This window comes from Oncorhynchus mykiss, chromosome 7 (genome assembly GCF_057628025.1).
Source record: "Oncorhynchus mykiss isolate SJ-2025 chromosome 7, ASM5762802v1, whole genome shotgun sequence".
NCBI lineage: Eukaryota > Metazoa > Chordata > Actinopteri > Salmoniformes > Salmonidae > Oncorhynchus > Oncorhynchus mykiss.
The window spans coordinates 4642120-4665018 of NC_143028.1; the positions used below are offsets into that span (position 1 = coordinate 4642120).

A 22899-nucleotide genomic window follows, 5' to 3' on the forward strand; every position below is an offset into this window, starting at 1 on the left:
GCATGCCTGGAAAATAGTAGCTACTATTAGTAAATTGTCTTTACAGAAGAACAAAGTTGAAAGGGGTATTTAAAAAAAGCATTTTAGCATCAAATCTTAACTGCCATGTAAAATGGTAAAGGACTATACAAGGAGATTGAAAGACAAGGCTGTGGACATTCAGTTGATACAGTAAAACAAAATGGAAGTCATGAATAAAAACAGTGAGACTGTAAAGGCAGTTGATATACAGTAAAACAAAATGGAAGTCATGAATAAAAACAGTGAGACTGTAAAGGCAGTTGATATACAGTAAAACAAAATGGAAGTCGTGAATAAAAACAGTGAGACAGTAAAGGCAGTTGATATACAGTAAAACAAAATGGAAGTCGTTATCATTTGAGATTGAGGTACTGAGGTAAAACATTGTCCCAGAACTCTTCCCCTTTCCCTGACCTCTGTTTGGACCCGTTACGTCTGGCCGCAGCATTCTGATGACTCTCCTGGCCTTCATTAGCTTTTCCTTTGTCAACCACCTCTTCTTCCTCCTCCTCATGTTTACTCTCCTCCTCCTCCTCTCTGGCTTCATTTTCTTCTTTCTCCTCCTCTTTTCCTTCTTCTTCCTCACCTTCACTCTCCTCCTCCTCCTCTCCAGGTTCTTCTTCTTCCTCATCATCACTCTCCTCCTCTCCAGCTTCTTCCTCATCTTCACTCTCCTCCTCCTCTCCAGGTTTTTCTTCTTCTTCTTCATCATCATCTTCACTCTCCTCCTCTCCAGCTTCTTCCTCATCTACACTCTCCTCCTCATCTCCAGGTTCTTCTTCTTCCTCATCATCTTCACTCTCATCCTCCTCTCCGGCTTCTTCTTCTTCATCCTCCTCTTCACTCTTATCCTCTTCTTCCCTCTCCTCTGCAGTACTGCTCTCTTCCTCTCCTTCCTCCTCTGCCTCTGTTCCACTGCCTGCCTCATTCTCATCTTCCTCCTCTACAGATCCTACACTCTCATCCTCACCTTCTTCCTCTTTCTCTCCATCTTCTTCATCCTCCTCTTCATAATTGGATTCCTTACTCTTGCTCTCAGTGTCACTATGCGATACTTCCCCACTCTCTTCCTCCTCCTTGCTCTCTCCGCCCCCTTCTTCCTCCTCTTCCTCCTCCTCCTCTCCCACACTCTCTCCCTCTCCTCCCACTGGGCTACTTGTCCCGTCACCCTCCTCCTCTTCCTCCAGTCCACGCTCCTCTTTCTCTGCATCCTCTAACTCACTTTCGTCTCCCTGATCTGTTTCAGTCTTACATGGCTCATCTCCTCCCTCGCTCTCCTCCTCTAATTCAGAGATCCCTCCATCCTCCCCCTCTACCTTCACCGTGTCATCATCCTCACTGTTTTCCTCATCTGTCACCTCATCACGGCTCTTGGCCACTTCTTTTCCACCCCCACTTTCTGCCCTCCTCATTCCAACCCCTCCCTCACTCTCTTCCTCTTCACTCTCACTCTCCTGCTTGGCCGGTGTCTGATCGTCGCTGCTCCCTGTCTCGTCTCCACTCTCCTCCCCTCTCCTCTCCTCCTGTTCTCTGTTGTCTGGGGGACCAGAGTAGGACCTGCATTGCTCCTCCTCCACCCCCTGATCAGAGCTCCCCTGGGCGGGGATGATGTTGATGCGGACTGCTGTTCTCTTGCCTCCTGGTTCGGAGGCCATGGATGCAGATGACTGGCTCCAGGAAGACTGGGCGTCCTCAGCACTCTGTCTGTTGAACCTCTGGGCCCTGCTCTGACTCCGGACTGACTCACTGTCTGAGGGAGAACCAAACTGTCCGGCTGTCACTAGCCCCACACCTGACCCCAGAGAGGACACTCCGGTCAGTAAGCTGCGCAGCGGTGTCTGTTCAGGTGGTTCAGTCTTGGGTTTGCTCTTTTCTCTTTCTGTGTTTTCATTCGTAATTTTTTGTGGCACTTCAGACACCAGGTCTGGTTCAGTTGTCTTGTCCACAGGCAGTGCATCCGTTAGCTTAAGGCCTTGTGAATGTCTGCCACTCTTTCTATCTGGTGTCCTCCTAACAGCTACATGTTGACTTTTCACCTTTGTAGATATAGAGTTGACCTCTAAGAGAGTATTTTTGACCTCTGAACTTTGACCTTTGGCTGTGCCCTTTATTTGGATTGCCTTAGAATCCACGACAAATCTCTCCCTCACTTTTCCCTCAACTGCTAACAGTTGTTTTTTCTGTGCGGACGGACAGGGTTTGGACTTGGCCGTGCTAATGTCCCCTATGCTGGATGGCTTGGCAGGGCCAGCCTTCAGCTCAGCAGGCTTTATCGCCTCCAGAGCCACAACGAGGTTCTCCTTGCCACTGCCTTTGCCCTGGGCAGCCCTGTGGCGCGGTCTCTTCTCTACCACCAGAGACCTGTCACTGGAGCTCCTCAGCAGCTCTGCGGGCAGTGCCCCCCACGGGGTGGGATCCACCCTCCTAGGGGTACAGAGTTCTGGCTGTTCCTCAGCCTTACCATGCCCTTTCACAAGCTTACCCTTCCTCTATCACCAGCGCCAGGAAGCAGAGGATGAAGAAAATATGAAAGAGTTAGAGGAAAATAGTAAACATGCAGAGAAAACAGAGTGAAGAACTCAATAGAGCTCAACGCTGAAAGAAAAACACAGGCAGATGGTAGATAGTCACTGTAAATGGTACAGGGAAGCAGAATGGCTAGCGTGACGTAAATGAAAGTGTATGTCCCTGAGTTCCTCAGTCAGACCGTCCCTTGTTCAGAAAGACATATTGATAGTGCCGAGTAATTTTGCAAGGAGCTTGCTGGTCGGTGCGCAGAGGCTGCTTGATCATAATTAGAAAACTCCTTAGTTGACAGTTATGCTGTGTGTGCATCTTACCTTCTGTACAGGGGACAACATCAACGTCTTGTCACTGGGGTCCATTTTCATCACATGAGTCTGCCACAAAGAAGAGACTTGTGTACAGGACCTTTGTGATAACTTCTGTATGAAAGCTCCACAGAATGTACAGGACAGAATTGGGTCAGAGTTGGTGACTCACCATGTTGAGGAAGTCCGTGGTGTCTCCCAGATCTTTAACACTCTCGTTGTCCATCATGTTCTCCACAGTGCTGCTGTCTCCCTCATCCCTTCCCTTCTCAGCTGACCTCTTTTCTGCCAACAACAAAATATCACAAGAATCTTTTCACTTCTTAAAAAAGAATATGTAGGCTCAAGAGAAGTTAGGAGAAATGTGAACGGTTGCATTGTGATGTGATAATGAAAAAGGGACCATGCTAGCTGTTGAAAATGCAATGCTTCACCAAGGAATATGTGTGTTTTCTAAATAGTTCAACAATCGAAACAGATATGCCTGCAATGTAATGTAATGCAATGTAGTTCAGTGTAGATACCCTTCTTGTTAGACCCAGTGCTCCTGTGTTGGTGAATGCCGTTGTGCACCTTTCTGTTGGTTAGCTCCTTGGGGGGCAGACTGGAGGGGATGGTCTGGCTGGACACGGGCAGGGGTGCGGAGGTATTGAGGTGTCCGGACGTCAGGGGGGGCAGGGTCCGGAACATGAGCCCAAACTGCTCCGGGGAACGCTCCTGAAACAGAGAACACAGGGTTAGTTAGCTGTGTTAGCTTAGCTAGCTTACTTATATCCACTACTTGTTAGGCCCATGATTAGGCTCCATGTTGTTACTTATCTCCACTACTTGTTAGGCCCATGATTAGGCTCCATGTTGTTACTTATATCCACTACTTGTTAGGCCCAATGTTGTTACTTATATCCACTACTTGTTAGGCCCATGATTAGGCTCCATGTTGTTACTTATATCCACTACTTGTTAGGCCCATGATTAGGCTCCATGTTGTTACTTATCTCCACTACTTGTTAGGCCCATGATTAGGCTCCATGTTGTTACTTATATCCACTACTTGTTAGGCCCAATGTTGTTACTTATATCCACTACTTGTTAGGCCCATGATTAGGCTCCAGGTTGTTACTTATATCCACTACTTGTTAGGCCCATGATTAGGCTCCATGTTGTTACTTATATCCACTACTTGTTAGGCCCATGATTAGGCTCCATGTTGTTATTCATCTCCACTACTTGTTAGGCCCATGATTATGCTCCATGTTGTTACTTATATCCACTACTTGTTAGGCCCAATGTTGTTACTTATATCCACTACTTGTTAGGCCCATGATTATGCTCCATGTTGTTACTTATATCCACTACTTGTTAGGCCCAATGTTGTTACTTATATCCACTACTTGTTAGGCCCATGATTAGGCTCAAGGTTGTTACTTATATCCACTACTTGTTAGGCCCATGATTAGGCTCCAGGTTGTTACTTATATCCACTACTTGTTAGGCCCATGATTAGGCTCCATGTTGTTACTTATATCCACTACTTGTTAGGCCCATGATTAGGCTCCATGTTGTTATTCATCTCCACTACTTGTTAGGCCCATGATTAGGCTCCAGGTTGTTACTTATATCCACTACTTGTTAGGCCCAATGTTGTTACTTATATCCACTACTTGTTAGGCCCATGATTATGCTCCATGTTGTTACTTATATCCACTACTTGTTAGGCCCATGATTAGGCTCCATGTTGTTATTCATCTCCACTACTTGTTAGGCCCATGATTATGCTCCATGTTGTTACTTATATCCACTACTTGTTAGGCCCATGATTAGGCTCCAGGTTGTTACTTATATCCACTACTTGTTAGGCCCATGATTAGGCTCCAGGTTGTTACTTATATCCACTACTTGTTAGGCCCATGATTAGGCTCCAGGTTGTTACTTATATCCACTACTTGTTAGGTCCATGATTAGGCTCCAGGTTGTTACTTATATCCACTACTTGTTAGGCCCATGATTAGGCTCCATGTTGTTATTCATCTCCACTACTTGTTAGGCCCATGATTAGGCTCCAGGTTGTTACTTATATCCACTACTTGTTAGGCCCATCATTAGGCTCCATGTTGTTATTCATCTCCACTACCTGTTAGGCCCATAATTAGGCTCCTTGTTGACAGTGCTAAAAGGTGAAGGACGTCTAGTTAGGGATCTCCTTAGAGAACCAGGCCGCTAACATTAAAACAAACACTGACTCAATAGTTTCAGACAACTATCTGAGGAACTAGACCGCATCATCCCAGGGACATGTGGCGGTTCAGGGACTGGATGTTGAGACTCCCAACACTCCCACTTTTACATGTGTGGACCCCCAGGCCAGTACCCAGTACCCACCCTCTCTCTCCTCCTGACCCGGGCAGAGAGGCTACTGTTCAGGATAGCAGGGGTGGAGGTGAGGGTGTCCCCTAAGAGCTCTGTGTAGGACTTCTCCATGTAGTCCTCTGTGACATCATTCTCCTCCAGAGTCACTTCCTGACAGCTCTTGTCTCTGGGCTTGGCTAGAACCAGCATGTGGCAACCTCCGCATGTCACCTGGAACAAAGACAACATGTAATTGACCTGAATCTTGCACTAGACAAAATTATAAGATAAGACTGGATGTCCAACTATCATCACTTTTTTACGCATTCAGGGAAAAATCTAAACTTGAGATAAATTTGTCATCAGCCATGCTATGATGTCAAAGTGAAATTCTCAAATTACAATTCAGCCTTCAGTTGAAAACACGAGGCACAGTTGAAGTCGGAAGTTAACACACTTAGGTTGGAGGCATTAAAACTCGTATTTCAACCACTCCACAAATTTCTTGTTAATAACAAACTATAGTTTTGGCAAGTTGGTAAGGACATCTACTTTGTGCATGACAAGGGTCATTTTTCCAACAATTGTTTACAGACATTATTTCACTGTATCACAATTCCAGTGGGTCAGAAGTTTACATACACTCAGTTGACTGTGCCTTTAAACAGCTTAGAAAATTCAAGAAAATTATGTCATGGCTTTAGAAGCTTCTGATAGGCTAATTGACGTCATTTGTGTCAATTGGAGGTGTACCTGTGGATGTATTGCATCTTTGCTTTACATCATGAGAAAATCAAAAGAAATCAGCCAAGACCTCTGAAAAAAATGTAAGACCTCCACAAGTCTGGTTCATCCTTGGGAGCAATTTCCAAATGCCTGAAGGTACCACGTTCATCTGTACAAACAATAATATGCAAGTACCAACACCTTGGGACCACGCAGCATCATGCATTCTGTCTCCTAGAGATGAACGTACTTTGGTGTGACAAGTGCAAATCAATCCTAGAACAACAGCAAAAGACCTTGTGAAGATGTTGGAGGAAACAGGTACAAAAGTATCTATATCCACAGTAAAACAAGTCCTATATCGACATAACCTGAAAGGCCACTCAGCAAGGAAGAAACCACTGCTCCAAAACAGCCATAAAAAAAGACAGACTACGGTTTGCAACTGCACATGGGGACAAAGATCATACTTTTTGGAGAAATGTCCTCTGGTCTGATGAAACAAAAATAGAACTGTTTGGCCATAATGACCATTGTTATGTTTGGAGGAAAAAGGGGGGGGGGGCTTGCAAGCTGAAGAACATCATCCCAGCCGTGAAGCACGAGGGTGGCAGCATCATGTTGTGGGGGTGCTTTGCTGCAGAAGGGACTGGTGAACTTCACAAAATAGATGGCATCATGAGGAATTTAAAATTATGTGGATATATTGAAGCAACATCTCAAGACATCAGTCAGGAAGTTAAAGCTTGGTCGCAAATGAGTCTTCCAAACGGATAATGACCCCAAGCATACTTCCAAAGTTGTGGCAAAATGGCTTAAGGACAACAAAGTCAAGGTATTGGAGTAGCCATCACAAAGCCTTAACCTCAATTTGTGGGCAGAACTGAAAAAGCATGCGCAATCAAGGAGGCCTACAAACCTCACTCAGTTTCACCAGCTCTGTCAGGAGGAATGGGCCAAAATTCACCCAACTTATTGTGGGAAACTTGTGGAAGGCTACCCGAAACGTTTGGCCCACGTTAAACAATTTAAAGGCAATGCTACCAAATACTAATTGAGTGCATGTAAAACCTGAGCCACTGGAAATGTGATGAAATAAATAAAAGCTGAAATAAATCACTCTCTACTATTATTCTGACATTTCACATTCTTAGAATAAAGTGGTGATCCTAACTGACCTAAGACAGGGATTTTTACTAGGATTACATGTCAGCAATTGTGAAAAACTGAGTTTAAATGTATTTGGCTAAGGTGTATGTAAACTTCCGACTTCAATTGTACATACCGCTTGGACGTTGTACTTGAGGAAGCGTGGACAGAGAGTGGGCTTGAATTGATTGGTGAAGTTCTCCTCTCCCAGACCCAGCTTCCCATGTCTCCCGTCCCCAAAGGTATAGAGAAGACCATTGTCTGAAACCATGACAACTACATGTCAGTCAACTTAATAGACGCGGGCAATGTTATCATGGCAAATGGCAATGGAGTTTATCCATAAAATGCTAATACCACTGTTGTATAACAGTTTGCACATTTACAATGTCTCTGTAACATTTTCTGAATTATAACTGTTTTGTGGTGAAAATTGTGTCCGCTAAGCCTGTTTACCTGTGATGACAGCAGTGTGGTTCTCCCCACACATCACCTGTCGTACTCGGCCCTTCCTGAAGTGATCCACCGCTCTGGGCAGCCTCGCCTCAAAGATGAAGGTCCCCTGGCCCAGCTGACCAAACTGACCCAGGCCAAAGGTGTACAGGTCCTCCTCTAGAGTCAAATGAAACACAGCGCTACATGGTTAAGCCACTATCTCCTGATGCTTTGTGCCATAGAGAAAAACCCCAGACAGTTTCATTACGCATATAAAACAGAAAAGTAGTACACAACCACAAACAGGCACAACAAAATCTTATAACAATGTGCATTTAGACTTTACACAACCTACCTTCACTATTTGGATAAATACGAGCATTTTAAGGACACTTTCAAAGTGGGACCAAAACCTGTTCATGGGACATGCTGAAAGCCACAGCCTTGTGAGAGTCAACTGTCCACTGGTTGACACCAAGCTGCCTACCTGTCACAGCCACGGTGTGCCCGCCTCCACATGCCACCTGGGTCACCTGGTCTGTGATGCCCTTCACCAGCTGGGGCATGCGGTGTCCATCGAGCTGACCCGTGGCCAGGCCCAGTTTGCCGCTGTCGCACTCCCCAAATGTGTACAGGCCCCCGTCAACTGTGACAAAAGAGATTCCCTGTTGATTAATTACATTAACATATTTACCTATTTTTATATCTATATCTAGACATTATTCTACCAACCCAAGAAAAATGTTCATACACAATGGGGTAACTCCCTATTCCTACAAAGTTGTGGAATCATGTGACCTGCCACACTGACAGTGCTGAAGTAGGCTATGCCATTGTCCCCTCACCAGTGACGAAGGCAGAGTGGTAGTACCCACAGGACACCCAGGCCACTGGCCGACCCACAGTGACCTCCTGGGGGGTCAGGGCACTGCTCTCCTTCCCCAGGCCGATCTGCCCCTCAGTGTTGTCACCCCACATGAACAGCGTCCCACTCTCTAGAACAAGGACATCATCACCGTGATTATTTCCAGCAAAAACCAAGTGAGGAGGAGCAACAGAAATATAGACAGTTGATAGTAAATTAGTGCAACTCTGGTCTATGAAGTAAAAATGTTTGTCATCAATATGAACCAGAAGACACTCATAGTTGTAACTCAGAGGTTGTGACTTATAACGGGAGAGTCTTACCTGTGAGGGCAGCAGAGGTGTTGGAGCCGGCAGCAAGCATTTTGATTGGTCCATGTGAACTGAAGAAGTCCACCAATTGGAAGGCTGTCCTCTCCTCACAGTCTCCCAGACCTAGCTGACCTTCATTGTTTCCACCGGTAGAGTACACGTTTCCCCGAGCTGTGGACAAGACACACTCAGTCTCAGTTCTACTACCACAAGGATTATAATATAAAACATTAAAAGGCAAAACTTCACTTTCCTGTGTTTATTTATTTATATGTATATATATAAATAACAAACACACACACACACACACACACACACACACACACATGGTCATAAGTTTTAGAACACCTATGCATTCAAGGGTTTTACTTTATTTTTACTATTTTCTACATTGCAAAATAATAGTGAAGACATCAAAACTATGAACTAACACATATGGAATCATGTAGTAACCAAAAAAGTGTTAAGATAATCAAAATATATGTTATATTTTAGATTCTTCAAAGTAGCCACCCTTTGCCTTGATGACAGCTTTGCACACTCTTGGCATTCTCTCAACCAGCTTCATGAGGTGCCTTGTTAAACGCTTCATGCCTTGTTAAAAGTTAATTTGTGGAATGTATGTCCTTCTTAATGCATTTGAGCCAATCAGTTGTTTTGTGACACGGTATGGGTGGTATACAGAAGATGGCCCTATTTTGTAAAAGACAAAGTCCATATTATGGCAAGAACAGCTCAAATAAGCAAAGAGAAACGATAGTCCATCATTACTTTAAGACGTGAAAGTCAGTCAATACGGAACATTTCAAGAACTTTGGAAGTTACTTCAAGTGCAGTCGCAATGAGTCGGTTTGTCCAAATCTTTGACTGGTACTGTATGCATGTATGTATGTATGTATGCATGTATGTATGTATGTACAGAGGGCCAAAAAAGTATTTAGTCAGCCACCAATTGTGCAAGTTCTCCCACTTAAAAAGATGAGAGAGGCCTGTAATTTTCATCATAGGTACTCTTCAACTATGACAGACAAAATGAGGAAAAAAAAATCCAGAAAATCACATTGTATAATTTTTAATGAATTTATTTGCAAATTATGGTGGAAAATAAGTATTTGGTCACCTACAAACAAGCAAGATTTCTGGCTCTCACAGACCTGTAACTTCTTCTTTAAGAGGCTCCTCTGTCCTCCACTCGTTACCTGTATTAATGGCACCTGTTTGAACTTGTTATCATTATAAAAGACACCTGTCCACAACCTCAAACAGTCACACTCCAAACTCCACTATGGCCAAGACCAAAGAGCTGTCAAAGGACACCTGAAACAAAATTGTAGACCTGCAGCAGGCTGGGATGACTGAATCTGCAATAGGTAAGCAGCTTGGTTTGAAGAAATCAACTGTGGGAGCAATTATTAGGAAATGGAAGACATACAAGACCACTGATAATCTCCCTCGATCTGGGGCTCCACGCAAGATCTCACCCCGTGGGGTCAAAATGATCACAAGAACGGTGAGTAAAAATCCCAGAACCACACGGGGGGACCTAGTGAATGACCTGCAGAGAGCTGGGACCAAAGTAACAAAGCCTACCATCAGTAACACACTACACTGCCAGGGACTCAAATCCTGCAGTGCCAGACGTGTCCCACTGCTTAAGGCAGTACATGTCCAGGCCCGTCTGAAGTTTGCTAGAGAGCATTTGGATGATCCAGAAGAAGATTGGGAGAATGTCATATGGTCAGATGAAACCAAAATATAACTTTTTGGTAAAAACTCAACTCGTCCTGTTTGGAGGACAATAAATGCTGAGTTGCATCCAAATAACACCATACCTACTGTGAAGCATGGGGGTGGAAACATCATGGTTTGGGGCTGTTTTTCTGCAAAGGGACCAGGACGACTGATCCGTGTAAAGGAAAGAATGAATGGGGCCATGTATCATGAGATTTTGAGTGAAAACCTCCTTCCATCAGCAAGGGCATTGAAGATGAAACGTGGCTGGGTCTTTCAGCATGACAATGATCCCAAACACACCGCCTGGGCAACGAAGGAGTGGCTTCGTAAGACGCATTTCAAGGTCTTGGAGTGGCCTAGCCAGTCTCCAGATCTCAACCCCATAGAAAATCTTTGAAGGGAGTTGAAAGTCCGTTTTGCCCAGCAACAGCCCCAGAACTTGCACATTTGGTGGCTGACTAAATACTTTTTTGCCCCACTGTATGTATGTATGTATGTATCATTATGTATGTATGTATGCATGTACACTACCGTTCAAACGTTTGGAGTCACTTAGAAATGTCCTTGTTTTTTAAAGAAAAGCACATTTTTTGTCCATTAAAATAACATCAAATTGATCAGAAATACAGTGTAGACATTGTTAATGTTGTAAATGACTATTGTAAGTGGAAATTTATTATTTTTTATGGAATATCTACATAGGCGTACAGAGGCCCATTATCAGCAACCATCACTCCTGTGTTCCAATGGCACGTTGTGTTTGCTAATCCAAGTTTATCATTTTAAAAGGCTAATTGATCATTAGAAAACCCTTTTGTAATTATGTTGAAGCTGAAAACTGTTGTTCTGATTAAAGAAGTTATAAAACTAACCTTCTTTAGACTAGTTGTGTATCTGGAGCAGCAGCATATGTAGGTTCGATTACAGGCTCAAAATGGCCAGAAACAAAGAACTTTCTTCTGAAACTCGGTAAAAGGCCTACTTAAAGGCATAGTCCTTGCAGGACACAAAGAGTCAACTTTCACTTAGTAATATGATCATAATTTGGTACAGGTCATCATTTATATTGTATCTGTGGTCATAACTGTGTACTTACAAGTGTAAACTATAGTGTGATTTCTTCCACAGGCTGCAAGCCGCACCTTTTCAGACTTCAAAGCTTAGAAAAAAACAAGAATGAGAAAGACACCCATTTTCAGATTGCAATCAGCCACAATAGCAGGCCAACCCTCTCTTTCGATCCTCTGCTGCCCTCCTGCTCGGGAGATTAGATTATTCCAGATTACAGACCCCTCCAGATTGGGATTACAGCAGTGACAAATCTCTCTTTGTCTCCTGCTACTAGTATACCCATTCACAATTTACAAAACAACAGCATCATTACTTAGTTTAAGCCACAGAAAATCCAACTAATTTTGTGGGGGAAAAACATCATTGGACATTTGATTTCAGTAGCTATATTGTCTGTCGTCGTCCCCCACTCCCTCTTGTCTAGTACATTCAAGGAGAAATAAGCAGCTGTGTATGACAGCAATACAAGAGAGTACTGCTTTTGACCCAAAACAAAGGGAGAGCAAATTTAGACCCACCTTTCACACAAGTGGGCTTGTTCACCATGGTCTTTGATCCCAAGCCCAGCTGACCCCAGTTGTTACTGCCAAACATGAAAAGCTTGCCATTCTCTGTTGAAAAATAAATAAATAAAACCACTTGAGAAAGCTACAGGAACAGCGACATTAATACTAATTGGAACTGCAGTTGAGCAGCATTTCATTTGCATAAAAATGTATTTGAAATGTGTGATAGGTGTGTTAGCAAATTATTTGATCTTACTTCAGATGTTGCATGTTCTTCAGAATTGCAGGCCCATTTTCATATGGCTCTGATCACTACCATCAATTTGAAAACGTAATCAGTCACTGACCTGTTATCAATGCTGTGTGCTCATCCCCACAGGTGATTTTCAGAGGTACATCATTTTTCAGCCAAAATTTACTGGGGACGTTATCTGCAAATTTGCTTTTTCCAAAGGTGAAGACTGCTCCCGTTTCTGTTAGAACACAAACAACATCGATCACACTTCAAACAGCTAGATAGCCGGCAAATAATACACAGTCATGGCTAGATGGGATACAAATTGACGTCAAATTATGCATTTTTAGCTAACCCTAACCCAACCTTTGATTTTTTTTATTTAACTAGGCAAGTCAGTTAACTATAAATTCTTATTTACAATGACCGCCTACCCCGGCCAAACCCGGACGACGCTGGGCCAAAGGTGCGCTGCCCTATGGGACTCCCAATCACGGCCAGATGTGATAGAGCCTGGATTTGAACCAGTGACTGTAGTGACGCCTCTTGCACTAAGATGCATTGCATTAGGCCACTGCACCACTCGGGAGCCCGAAAAGTTCCAATACAGCCATTTTATTTTTTATCTCAATATCAAATAATTTCTGGGTAACAATGAAGTACCTTAATGTGATTGTTTTCAATTAAAATAGTCAAAAATAAACAAAAATAGTTAGCAAACACTAGCAATTTCTCAAACAATTTTACTAGGACTGTCGGTGTGGTCTGAATGGGGAGGGGAAAACTGAAAAAACACTAGCTGTTATTGGCAGAGGTTTGGAACTCTTTCTTATTGGTGTTTTAACTAATTTACCTCCAAACTCCTTCCCACCAAAGCAGGCTGAAATTACAAGTGTGTTTTTTCAAACAGCTAAAAGGACATTGTCACAATTTCCACAATTTCACAGTATTATTGCAACCTCATAGTATGGAAATATATATATATAAATAAAACACTGGGAAATCACGTTGTTGGTTGCACTGGCCCTTTAACCCAATTCTCATAACCTGCTACTCAAAGTCCACTCTGATATAAACTGTATCCCATCTAGTCCAAACAATAATACACAACTAGAAGCTAATTTAGATAGCTTACTTACTACCTGTTAACCACATTATCAAAGATACTGATAACTTTTCCCTTTTTCCTGTGACATTCTCCGTGACAGACGTAAACAACGGCGCACATGGAGGTTGTCCCTTGTTGCCAGCTTGTTAGCTAATTTTAACTAGCGTTGTCTTGCCTGGCTACTTTGCTCATGGGTGATAGTTTATGTTAGCTAGCACACTAGCTAACGTTAGCAAGCGATATATTTCATGTTCATTCCGAAACATTTTCAAACGGGTGAATAATGTTAACTAGTTAACGTTAGCTATATAGCGAGCTATCTTACCAGGTATCTCGTCTTCTGTCTCCCCTGCCATCGTAGTGTCAAATCGGCTTAGCAACTACACTACACATGGTTAGCTGCTTCTATGCGTGTTGTGTGTTGTTTTCGTCCGAAACAACCCGGATGTAAACAAAATTTCACCTGTAGCAACCAAGGCTGCGTTTCATTTTGATTCGAGTCGCATCCTCCCCTGTGTCATTTGTTCAGTCCCCCTCGCACATCTGGGGCGTCTGTTGAAAGCAAATGTCAGAAATAATGTTCCCTTTTTGCTTACATTTATCCAGTGGTCTCAGATCTGAAGGGGAATGAGGCAGGGCAGACGGGAGGAGGCATATTATAAACTGAAAACCAGCCCAGGGATCAACTTCTATTGTGCACCATACGTTTCGTTCCCTTGGTCAACGAATGGTTGCGTGCAACGTCATCGATTGTGTCATCGACTGACAGATTGCTATAACATTATGATGCGGTTAGCTGATTTGTTAAACACCTATCCAGGCGTTGTAAGATGTGGCAGGCGTAAGGAACACCTGGGCAGAGGAACGTGCCGACAGATAAGAGGGTAAGGTAGTTACCGGTATTTTTTGTGCGGTCAGTGCCAGGGGTGTATTCATTAGTCGGATACCGTTTACTCCAAACGTAAAACCAATAGTTTTTATTGGACAAATTCAGTTAGGCATCTCCCCGTTTCGTTCAAACCGGTTTTGCAACAGACAATCAACTGAATCAACTAATAATACACCCATGGTCAAATATGGTTTTTAACTCTGTGGCTAGGTTTCCCTTAGTCTGGCAAAAACACCTAACTCTCGAAGTCCTCCTGACTTCACAGTTAGCCTGGACGAGGTTAACTGGCCTATTAGACTATGTTTGTGGAGCCTATGCCCCCGTTGGTTGCTAAGATCTTTCCCTTGCAGTTTCACGATACGTTGCAATCTCAAGCATCTCACATGGAACACCAGCCTGTCAATTCTGTTACCAGTCTGTGAACACTTTTCACACCTTGTCAGATGATCACATGAACTTTAGTCACTCTCCAAATGGCAATACCTCCTTTGCAGCCAACCATCTTGCTTTTACATTGAGCAAAAGACTTGTGGCTTAATTTGTGGATTAATTTCTTTCCAATAGTTCTACCCCTAATAGTTTTTTTTTAATTAAGTGCAATAAATAGGCTTTGTCTTTAAACCAGTATTATAATGTTTTTGTAACGACTTTCACATAAAATGCAACACGTATTTTAAAATGATTAATTGACTTTGTAACACCTGTTTCATACACCCCATAATAATCATTGATCGGGGTTTTCACAGTAACCCGTGAACCCCGCCAGACGGCGCATGGAGAGGTCCGAGGCCTGTAGAACCACCTGCAGCTCATTCATTTACGGCCAGTGAGGAGAGAGCGACTGCGCTGTGAAAGACTGCGGGTGGATCAACTGAACCAACAAAGCCCAGTGGAGAATCACAGCAACGCAGCCCCGCTGAAAACCCAGCACCCCATTTTACAGTAGAATGGCATCAAGAAGAATGGAGACCAAACCAGTGATAACCTGCCTCAAAACGCTCCTCGTCGTCTATTCCTTCGTGTTTTGGGTAAGCAGACATGTCAAAGCGATAGTTTATTGTCGTCCTAAATGTAATATGTAGGTAATAATCTAGTTTGTGAACGGTATGATTGAATAGTTTACGTTGGAAAAAAACGGATGTTGTGCCGTGCGCACAGGCTGCTGCCTTGGAACAAGTGCATGTTTATTAGTGGGCGCGCTGCGTGGACCGTTATCTTTATTATAGCCTAGCATTATTATAACGTTTGAAGAGTTTTTTCTTCTTCTATAGGCTAGGAAATATATTTGTATTAAGTAGGCTATAAATATTGAAACAAATGTTGATTATGTGAAATGTCGTTAATATTTTTTCGCTAATACTGACGAAGCCATCATTTATTATATATATTTTTTTACATTTCTTTTTCCTGTGATTTTGTAAGGGGATAATAACATTCGCATGCTGTTGTAAGAATGTTAAGAATAGTCCAACTGGTAACCTAATCAACATCTGGTCACACTTTATTTGGATAGTCCGGATTTTCCATCTGTAGATGCTCTACAGATGGTCATACTATCAACAAACTATCTGTTGATAAGCAACTGCTTCATAAGGTTATGGTTAGGGATATGTTTAGAATAAGGGTTAGAGGTTAGGCTTAGAATAAGGGTTAGGGTTAGGATAAGGGTTAGGGCTAGGGCTAAGGTTAGGGTTAGTAGATAGTTGAAATGTTACTGATAGCCTGTAGATAATCTGTAGAACATCTACAGATGGACTATCCAAATAATGTGATACCCAATGGTGGGAGGTTCAATGCATCAAATGGTGGCAGGTTCTCAAAGTACCATGATGGACACTGTGCACATTAAAGCAAAGGCGCAAACTCTCCTGTAGCACCACCCCAATTGGTTGAATTATGTGTGTGAGACAGAGTACTGTTTGGGTGTTATGCCTCTTATTTATTGAGATAGCCTATAATTGTCTCACTGTATTGGATGAATGATCTTATTGCTTTTCAGGAAGGAAAGGGTAAGTAAGTTACCCAGGATGTAATCAAAGGATAGGAGTCTACATCTATTTTAGCACAGGGCAGGGCATGCCCTCTCTCTGCATTTACATACATGGGTCCATATGGAATATATGCTTGTGACGGATGAGAGTAGGCGTGGTTCAGTCAGTCCCATAGGTTAGTGGGGCTGGAGTCCCTTACACGAGGCATAGTAGCAGTGGTGGAAAAAGTACTCAATTGTCATACTTGAGTAAAAGTAAATATACCCTAATAGAAAATGGCTCAAGTAAAGTGAAAGTCACTCAGTAAAAAAATATGCTTAAGTATTAAAAGTAAATGGAATTGCTAAAAATGTACTTAAGTATCAAAAGTAAAAGTATAAACCATTTCAAATTCCTTATTTTAAGCAACCCGGACTGATAGCCAGGGGCACACTCCAACACTCAGACATCATTTACAAATGAAGCATTTGTGTTTAGTGAGTCTGCCAGATCTGAGGCGGTAGGGAGGACCAGGGATGTTCTCTTGATAAGTGTGTGAATTGGAACATTTACAAGTAGGCCATTATTGTAAATAATATTGAGGACTTGTGAGGCGTCTGTTTCTCAAACTAGACACTCTAATGTACTTGTTCTCTTGCTCAGTTGTGCACCTGGGCCTCCCACTCTTCTTTCTATTATGGTTAGAGCCTGCTTGCACTGTTCTGTGAAGGGAGTAGTACACAGCGTTGTACGAGATCTTCAGTTTCTTGGCAATTTCTCGCATGGAATAGCTTTCCTTTCTCAGCACAAGAATAGACTGACGAGTTTCAGAAGAACGTTCTTTGTTTCTGGCCATTTGAGCCTGTAATCGAACCCACAAATGCTGATGCTCCAGATACTCAACTTGTCTAAAGAAGGCCAGTTTTATTGCTTCTTCAATCAGCACAACAATTTTCAGCTGTGCTAACATAATTGCAAAAGGGTTTTCTAATGTCAACTAGCCTTTTAAAATTATAAACTTGGATTAGCTAACACAATGTGCAATTGGAACACAGGAGTGATGGTTGCTGAAAATGAGCCTCTACGCCTATGTAGATATTCCATTAAAAATCAGCCGTTTCCAGCTACAGTAGTAATTTACAACATTAACAATGTCTACACTGTATTTCTGATAAATGTTATGTTATTTTAATGGACCAAAAAATGTGCTTTTGTTTCAAAACAAGGACATTTCTAAGTGACCCCAAACTTTTGAACGGTAGTGTATTCATACTTGGGTTATCACCTTTCAACAGAAAAATATAGAAAATCACTGGAGGATGTCTTTAAGGAGTACATCCACTACAGGGCATTACCACTTAGACTGTGATTGAACAGAAAGACCCACTCCAATGAGATACATTGCTCCAATTATATGTAGTGGACCGGTGTTGTGTTCACTCTGGGATGCAACATTACAATACAAGAATGTGGAGGGAGTCAGATACAAATAAAATTGGCTCATTCATCATGACACAATAGGACCAGTAATCGTAGTTCTGATCACATTTTCTCCCCATTCAATTTTGACATGTTATTCTCTGTGTTTATTGGCTTCTTGAAGTTGGGTTGGGCTTTGGAGGGATGTTTGATGTTATAGGTCCTATGCACAGCGCAACAGCAACAACCTACGTTTCTATCTTATTGCATATTATAAACCCAGTGGTTTGAGCCCTGAATGTTGATTGTCTGAAAGACCGTAAACCACGGGTATGATAAAAAAGTAAATTTTACTGTTCTAATTAAGTTGGTAACCAGTTTATAATCGCAATAAGGCACCTCTGTATCCAGAACAGCCCTTACCTATGGTATAATGGCCATATAACACACCCAGTTGTGCCTTATTGCTTAAACAACCAAACCAGACCTAACCACCTTGACCCATCCACCCAGCCAGCCACCCTGACCCATCCACCCTGACCCATCCGCCCTGACCCATCTGCCCTGACCCATCTGCCCTGACCCATCCGCCCTGACCCATCCGCCCTGACCCATCCACCCTGACCCACCCACCCACCTTGACCCGCCCTGACCCACCCGCCCTGACCCATCCTCCCTGACCCAGCCACCCACCCTGACCCGCCTTGACCCACCCGCCCTGACCCATCTGCCCTGACCCATCCACCCTGACCCACCCACCCACACTGACCCATCCACCCTAACCCACCCACCCACCTTGACCCACACTGACCCACCCGCCCTGACCGATCCGCCCTGACCCATCTGCCCTGATCCATCCGCCCTGACCCATTCGCCCTGATCCACCCACCCTGGCCCATCAACCCTGGCCCATCCACCCTGGCCCACCCACCCTGACGCACCCACCCAGCCACCCTGACCCATCCACCCAGCCACCCAGCGAGCCAGCCACCCGCTGCAGCTATACTTGTATTAAAATAGACCCATTCCTTCTCCAACAAGCAGACTCCATTGATGTTGACCTGAGGGCCACTTAAACAAAGAAAGCCATATGGCCTGCTTAACTAAACATATTAGAGGCCGTTTTCCTCCCTAGCCAGACAGACAGATGTACGAGGATGGACTGCAGAGAGAGATAGATAAACAGAGACAGGAGGAGACAGGATGAGACAGAGTGCCTCTGCTCCGCTGTCTTACTTGTTTTGAGAGCTTACCAGGGGGAGGTTGTTTGAGAGCTTGGCAGGGGGAGGTTGTTTGAGGCCAGCTCAGCTGTCATTCTGCCCTGGGTGCCTACTCTTTTTGTCTCTAACTTCTATGCCAAGAGCTCCAACCACAACAATGGCTACATTCTTAGAAAAAAAAGTGTTCCAAAGGCGTTTTGTGGCTGTCCCCATCTGAGAACCCTTTTTGGTTCCAGGTAGGACAGTTTTGGTTCCAGGTAGAACTATTTTGGGTTCCATGTAGAACCCTCTGTGGAAAGGGTTCTACATGGAACCTAAAATTGTTCTACCTGGACCCAAAAGGGGTTCATCAAAAGGTTCTCCTATGGGGACAGCCGAATAACATTTTTGGTTGTAGATAGCACATTTATTTCTAAGAGTGTACCTAGAGCCTGGCTATCAATCTGTTATTTACTGCTGTTGCCTGGACCAGTACCAGAAAGGTTATTTGCATGATTACTGTGAGAGTATCTGACAAATTTGGCATAATTACTCAGCACTTCTCACTCCGTTCGTCACATTGTTGTAAACCAAGGGCTTAGCATTGTGTAACGTATATGCCGGGAGTCAGCAAAATGGTGAAGAAGGTGATTTTAATAAAGAACCGAAGCAAATTAACAAACATGACACAATAGGACCAGTAATCGTATTTCTTATCACATTTTCTCCCCATTCAATGTTGACATGTTATTCTCTGTGTTTATTGTCTTCTTGAGGTACATAACGTGTGAGAAAACAATAAGACCTAGTGACTGAAGACAACTGAGGGATAAATAAAGGGGCGGTAATCAAGGAGAAAACTGTGGGTTGCCAGGTCCGGTGGTTAGTAGACCGGTTAGTAGACCGGCGATGTCGAGCGCCGGAGGGAGGGCGTGACACATTGTTAGATTTACTACTGTTATTTTGGAGAAATATCGTTTTGGGTACAAGACTGTCAGTGTCAAGACAACAAATAACTTTTATTTTGAAATGCTGTTTTGCACAAGCACCTTTTAACCATCTAATTAACCTGATAATAACGTGTAACTCTGCTCTCTAACATGGTAGCTGGTAGGGTCAGGCTGTTAAAGGCTTCATTTAATGTTAGGCCGGGAGTGTCATTTCCTCAATTAAGATTTCTGCAGGGACTGAAGATTGACCTAGTTGTTGTTAGGTTTGTGTTGTAAATGTACACCGTCACCATTGGCCAGACTTATTTTTATGGGTTGGTTTTCAACTTGTACACTCTTTGAAAAAAAAGGTGCTATCTAGAACCAAAATGGGTTCTTCGGCTGTCCCCATAAGAGAACCCTTGGAAGAACTCCTTTTGGTTCCAGGTAGAACCCTTTTGGGTTCCATTTATAACTATTTCCATAGAGGGTTCTACATGGAACCCAAAAGAGTTCTCCCTGGATCCAAAAAGGGTTCTCCTCTGGGGACAGCCGCAGAGCCTTTGTGGAATCTTTCTTTCCAAGACTGTAAGATGGTCTGATTTTATGGATAACATCTACGTTTTACTGTTCTAATTACGTTTTCAAGTCCACTCAGGCCATACCCTTTTGCAGAGTTTCTCCCCTTCATATACATGTTTTCTATGAACTGTAGCTTGAAGGTAGCTTGAAGACTGTGTAGCTTTGCTAAAACAAGACTACAGATGCAGTACATTGATAGACAATCCCATAGCCTCTTGGTATTAGGCTTCTCTGTGTAGTAGAAATGGCAGCTTGTTCAGTAGGCCAAGAACAGACAGACGCCCTAAGACTTGGCCTAATTCATGCTGTGGAGGCATATTATTAATGCCCAGATGGGAATAAGAAGCATAATGTATTGTGTGTTTTGTGTTCCCTCTGTACCAGGCTTTTGTTGGGGCTTATTCCTCTGAGAATGTGATTGTGAGTCTTATTGTGCAGCATTTAAATGGCTGTGCTCAGCTAAAGTTATTTCTAAATAATCATAGGAGATTGGCTAGGCTGCCAACTGAGCAAAAACATCAGATCAATATTCAATTTTAGCTCATATATCATTGTCAACAAACCAAAATTAAACTTCAAATAAATACTTTTAAAAAAAATAAACTAATGTTGATCCTGTGTTAAAATAGGGGTTAAAATGTCATCAAGAGAAGTTGAAATAACAAGGAGTTAAAACCTTTGCCCATCTACTTCAGCCATCTAGAAGTATGGTTAACAGAGACAAACAGTTATACTCCACCAGCCCAGCACACATCTCCCAGGCAACCATATCAGTAGTCGCCTCCTTGTCCACTCTGTTAGCGCTGCTCATACAGATGTGGGATCTTCATTTGAGCCAGTTTGCTACAGCAGGAAAATAATCCTGCAGCAACAGGACATGTTCATTATTATGTGGATTATAATTAATGGAAATTCTTGTAGGGGTTAATACATTTTTCGTAAGGGAAAAGTGGAAATTACAAACTTCAGAAGCCTTTTTAAACCTGAAATTCACTACAAGGAAGGTGTCCTGCAACAGGTTGATCAAATTAAGATCCTACATGTATCTGTTTCTCAGTATTCATTACAAATCCCCCTCTACACTATCATCATCTCCACCGTCTGGTGGACTCCCTCCTCAGACCGACATTAGCCTAGCTAGCTCACCTCTGTCTGAAACCCATTACTGAAGGCCTCAAGAGGAAACAACCTCTGGTCTCCAGGCTGAAAGCTAGGCTGTAGAAGCTCCAGCTAAAGCTTACAATGTGTAAGGCTTAGCTGCGGCTGTGTTAACGAACGGGTAATGCATTTAAATCTGCCTGATAGGAGCTGCCTGGATCTGATCTGGATCTGGCCTGGCACCGCTTAGTTACATTGGTTGCTTGGCGACAGCATTTACACTGGTCCAAAGGTCACTTATTTTCTTCTCAGAAAGGGAAAACAACGTAAATGGGGCAATCTGCAGTTGCAACATTCATTTTTTAACTCATAAATTAATGATATGTACCCATTGATTCGTGAAGAATATAACTTATAAAAGCCTCATGAGGTTCGTTCAACTGTCGTACCCCATCATTACCCACAATATAACCTTGTTTTACTCCAATGTTTGTAAACAAAGTAAATGTAAACAAACATTGTAAAGCCTCAAAACATGGTTTAAATTATACTTTTGATATGAGTTATTTTGCATACATAGCTCTGTCTATTAATTTGAGAGTGGTTACATTTCTCCAGCACCACCCCCAGCTTTTTACCGAAACAGTGGCAGGGAACACACTTTGTTCTTGTTTCAACTGCGGATTGCCCATTTAAAGGGTAAAACACAAGGAGAGTGAAGGTTACAGGGGAATTGAATGAATAAGACCTCGCCTCCCTTGCAGAAGAGATGATTAATAAAAGAGCCTAAGGACTACAGTAACACTACACAAGAGACTGAAGAAAGTAAGGGATTTAGAGTGATGGACTTCTGATCTCGGTGCGTATAGATCTCTCCGGGCAGCTGGGATACTGCCCATCACTGAGGCAGCTAGAAAATATCTCATTAAGAACTTCCCTTCAGACTTCCAACCGAGTGGGGTTCAAAGGTGAAATAGCCACAGAGGTCATCCAGTGCCGGCCATCCAACCAATTAGTCTGTGATTGAGGAATTCCAAGGTGGCTGAAAATTCCAGTAATTGTGTGGTGTGTTAGATTTAGAACCAATAGACGTTGAACCAACAGTGTCTCTGACTCTTAGTCAGGGCTTTACATGTTGCCGGTAATGAAATATGGCCTAAACTTAGCCTGCAGCCTGGGAGGAGGTGCTGAATGCTTTGGATTGACTTTGATCACTCTCCATCATTCCCTATGTGTGAGTGAACACAGTAGAGTGAGCAGGCAGCTGTTAGCATCTCAGCTATGTTCAGCATGAGGTGATTTGGACGCTCACCCAACAAACGCATTCTCAATGGCTGGGTCATTTGACTCTTTCACAGCACTACCGATTGTCATTATGGGAAATGTACGGTAGCTTAACAGTTTGCTTGTCACAAATCAACACTCTGGATGAGCATTATATTGAAGACTAGTGATCACCTTTATAGATTCAGCTG

At 43.1% G+C, this 22899-nt stretch overlaps 2 protein-coding genes across 6 annotated transcripts in view; one reads left to right on the top strand and one right to left on the bottom strand.

Annotated features, from left to right (window-relative positions):
- Positions 1-295: 295 nt before the first annotated feature.
- LOC110497009 (uncharacterized) lies at positions 296-14067 on the bottom strand. Of its 5 annotated transcripts, none has more exons than XM_090239905.1 (14): positions 13935-14067; positions 12343-12468; positions 12008-12100; positions 11515-11577; positions 8697-8855; positions 8354-8503; positions 7996-8154; positions 7530-7685; positions 7210-7334; positions 5232-5429; positions 3377-3569; positions 3025-3137; positions 2862-2921; positions 298-2510 (listed from the first exon to the last, which is right to left on the bottom strand). In XM_090239905.1, the coding sequence occupies exons 3-14, from the start codon at positions 12081-12083 to the stop codon at positions 375-377; spliced, it is 3588 nt and encodes a 1195-aa protein (XP_090096031.1). In that variant the 5' UTR covers positions 12084-12100; positions 12343-12468; positions 13935-14067; the 3' UTR covers positions 298-374. The 5 variants fall into 5 exon arrangements, with proteins under 5 accessions (XP_090096033.1, XP_090096031.1, XP_090096030.1 ...); XM_090239903.1 differs by having other exon boundaries at positions 299-2510; positions 13664-14067; XM_090239904.1 differs by lacking the exon at positions 12008-12100 and having other exon boundaries at positions 13664-14067.
- A 38-nt stretch (positions 14068-14105) lies between these two features.
- The window catches only part of LOC110495503 (tetraspanin-7), a 39460-nt gene continuing 30666 nt past the window's right edge, over positions 14106-22899 (top strand). Inside the window, exons 1-2 of the mRNA XM_090239911.1 lie at positions 14106-14222; positions 14974-15255. Coding sequence (XP_090096037.1) covers positions 15175-15255 — 81 coding nt within the window. The 5' untranslated portion in view covers positions 14106-14222; positions 14974-15174. The remainder of the gene's footprint in view (positions 14223-14973; positions 15256-22899) is intronic.

Coding starts and splice junctions, on each gene's coding strand:
- LOC110497009 (XM_090239903.1), bottom strand. CDS start 13,694: ATGGCAGGGGAGACAGAAGACGAGATACCTG. Junction 7,335..7,529: donor CCACACTGCTGTCATCACAG/GTAAACAGGCTT, acceptor TCATGGTTTCAG/ACAATGGTCTTCTCTATACC. Junction 3,138..3,376: donor CACTGGGTCTAACAAGAAGG/GTATCTACACTG, acceptor TGTTGTTGGCAG/AAAAGAGGTCAGCTGAGAAG.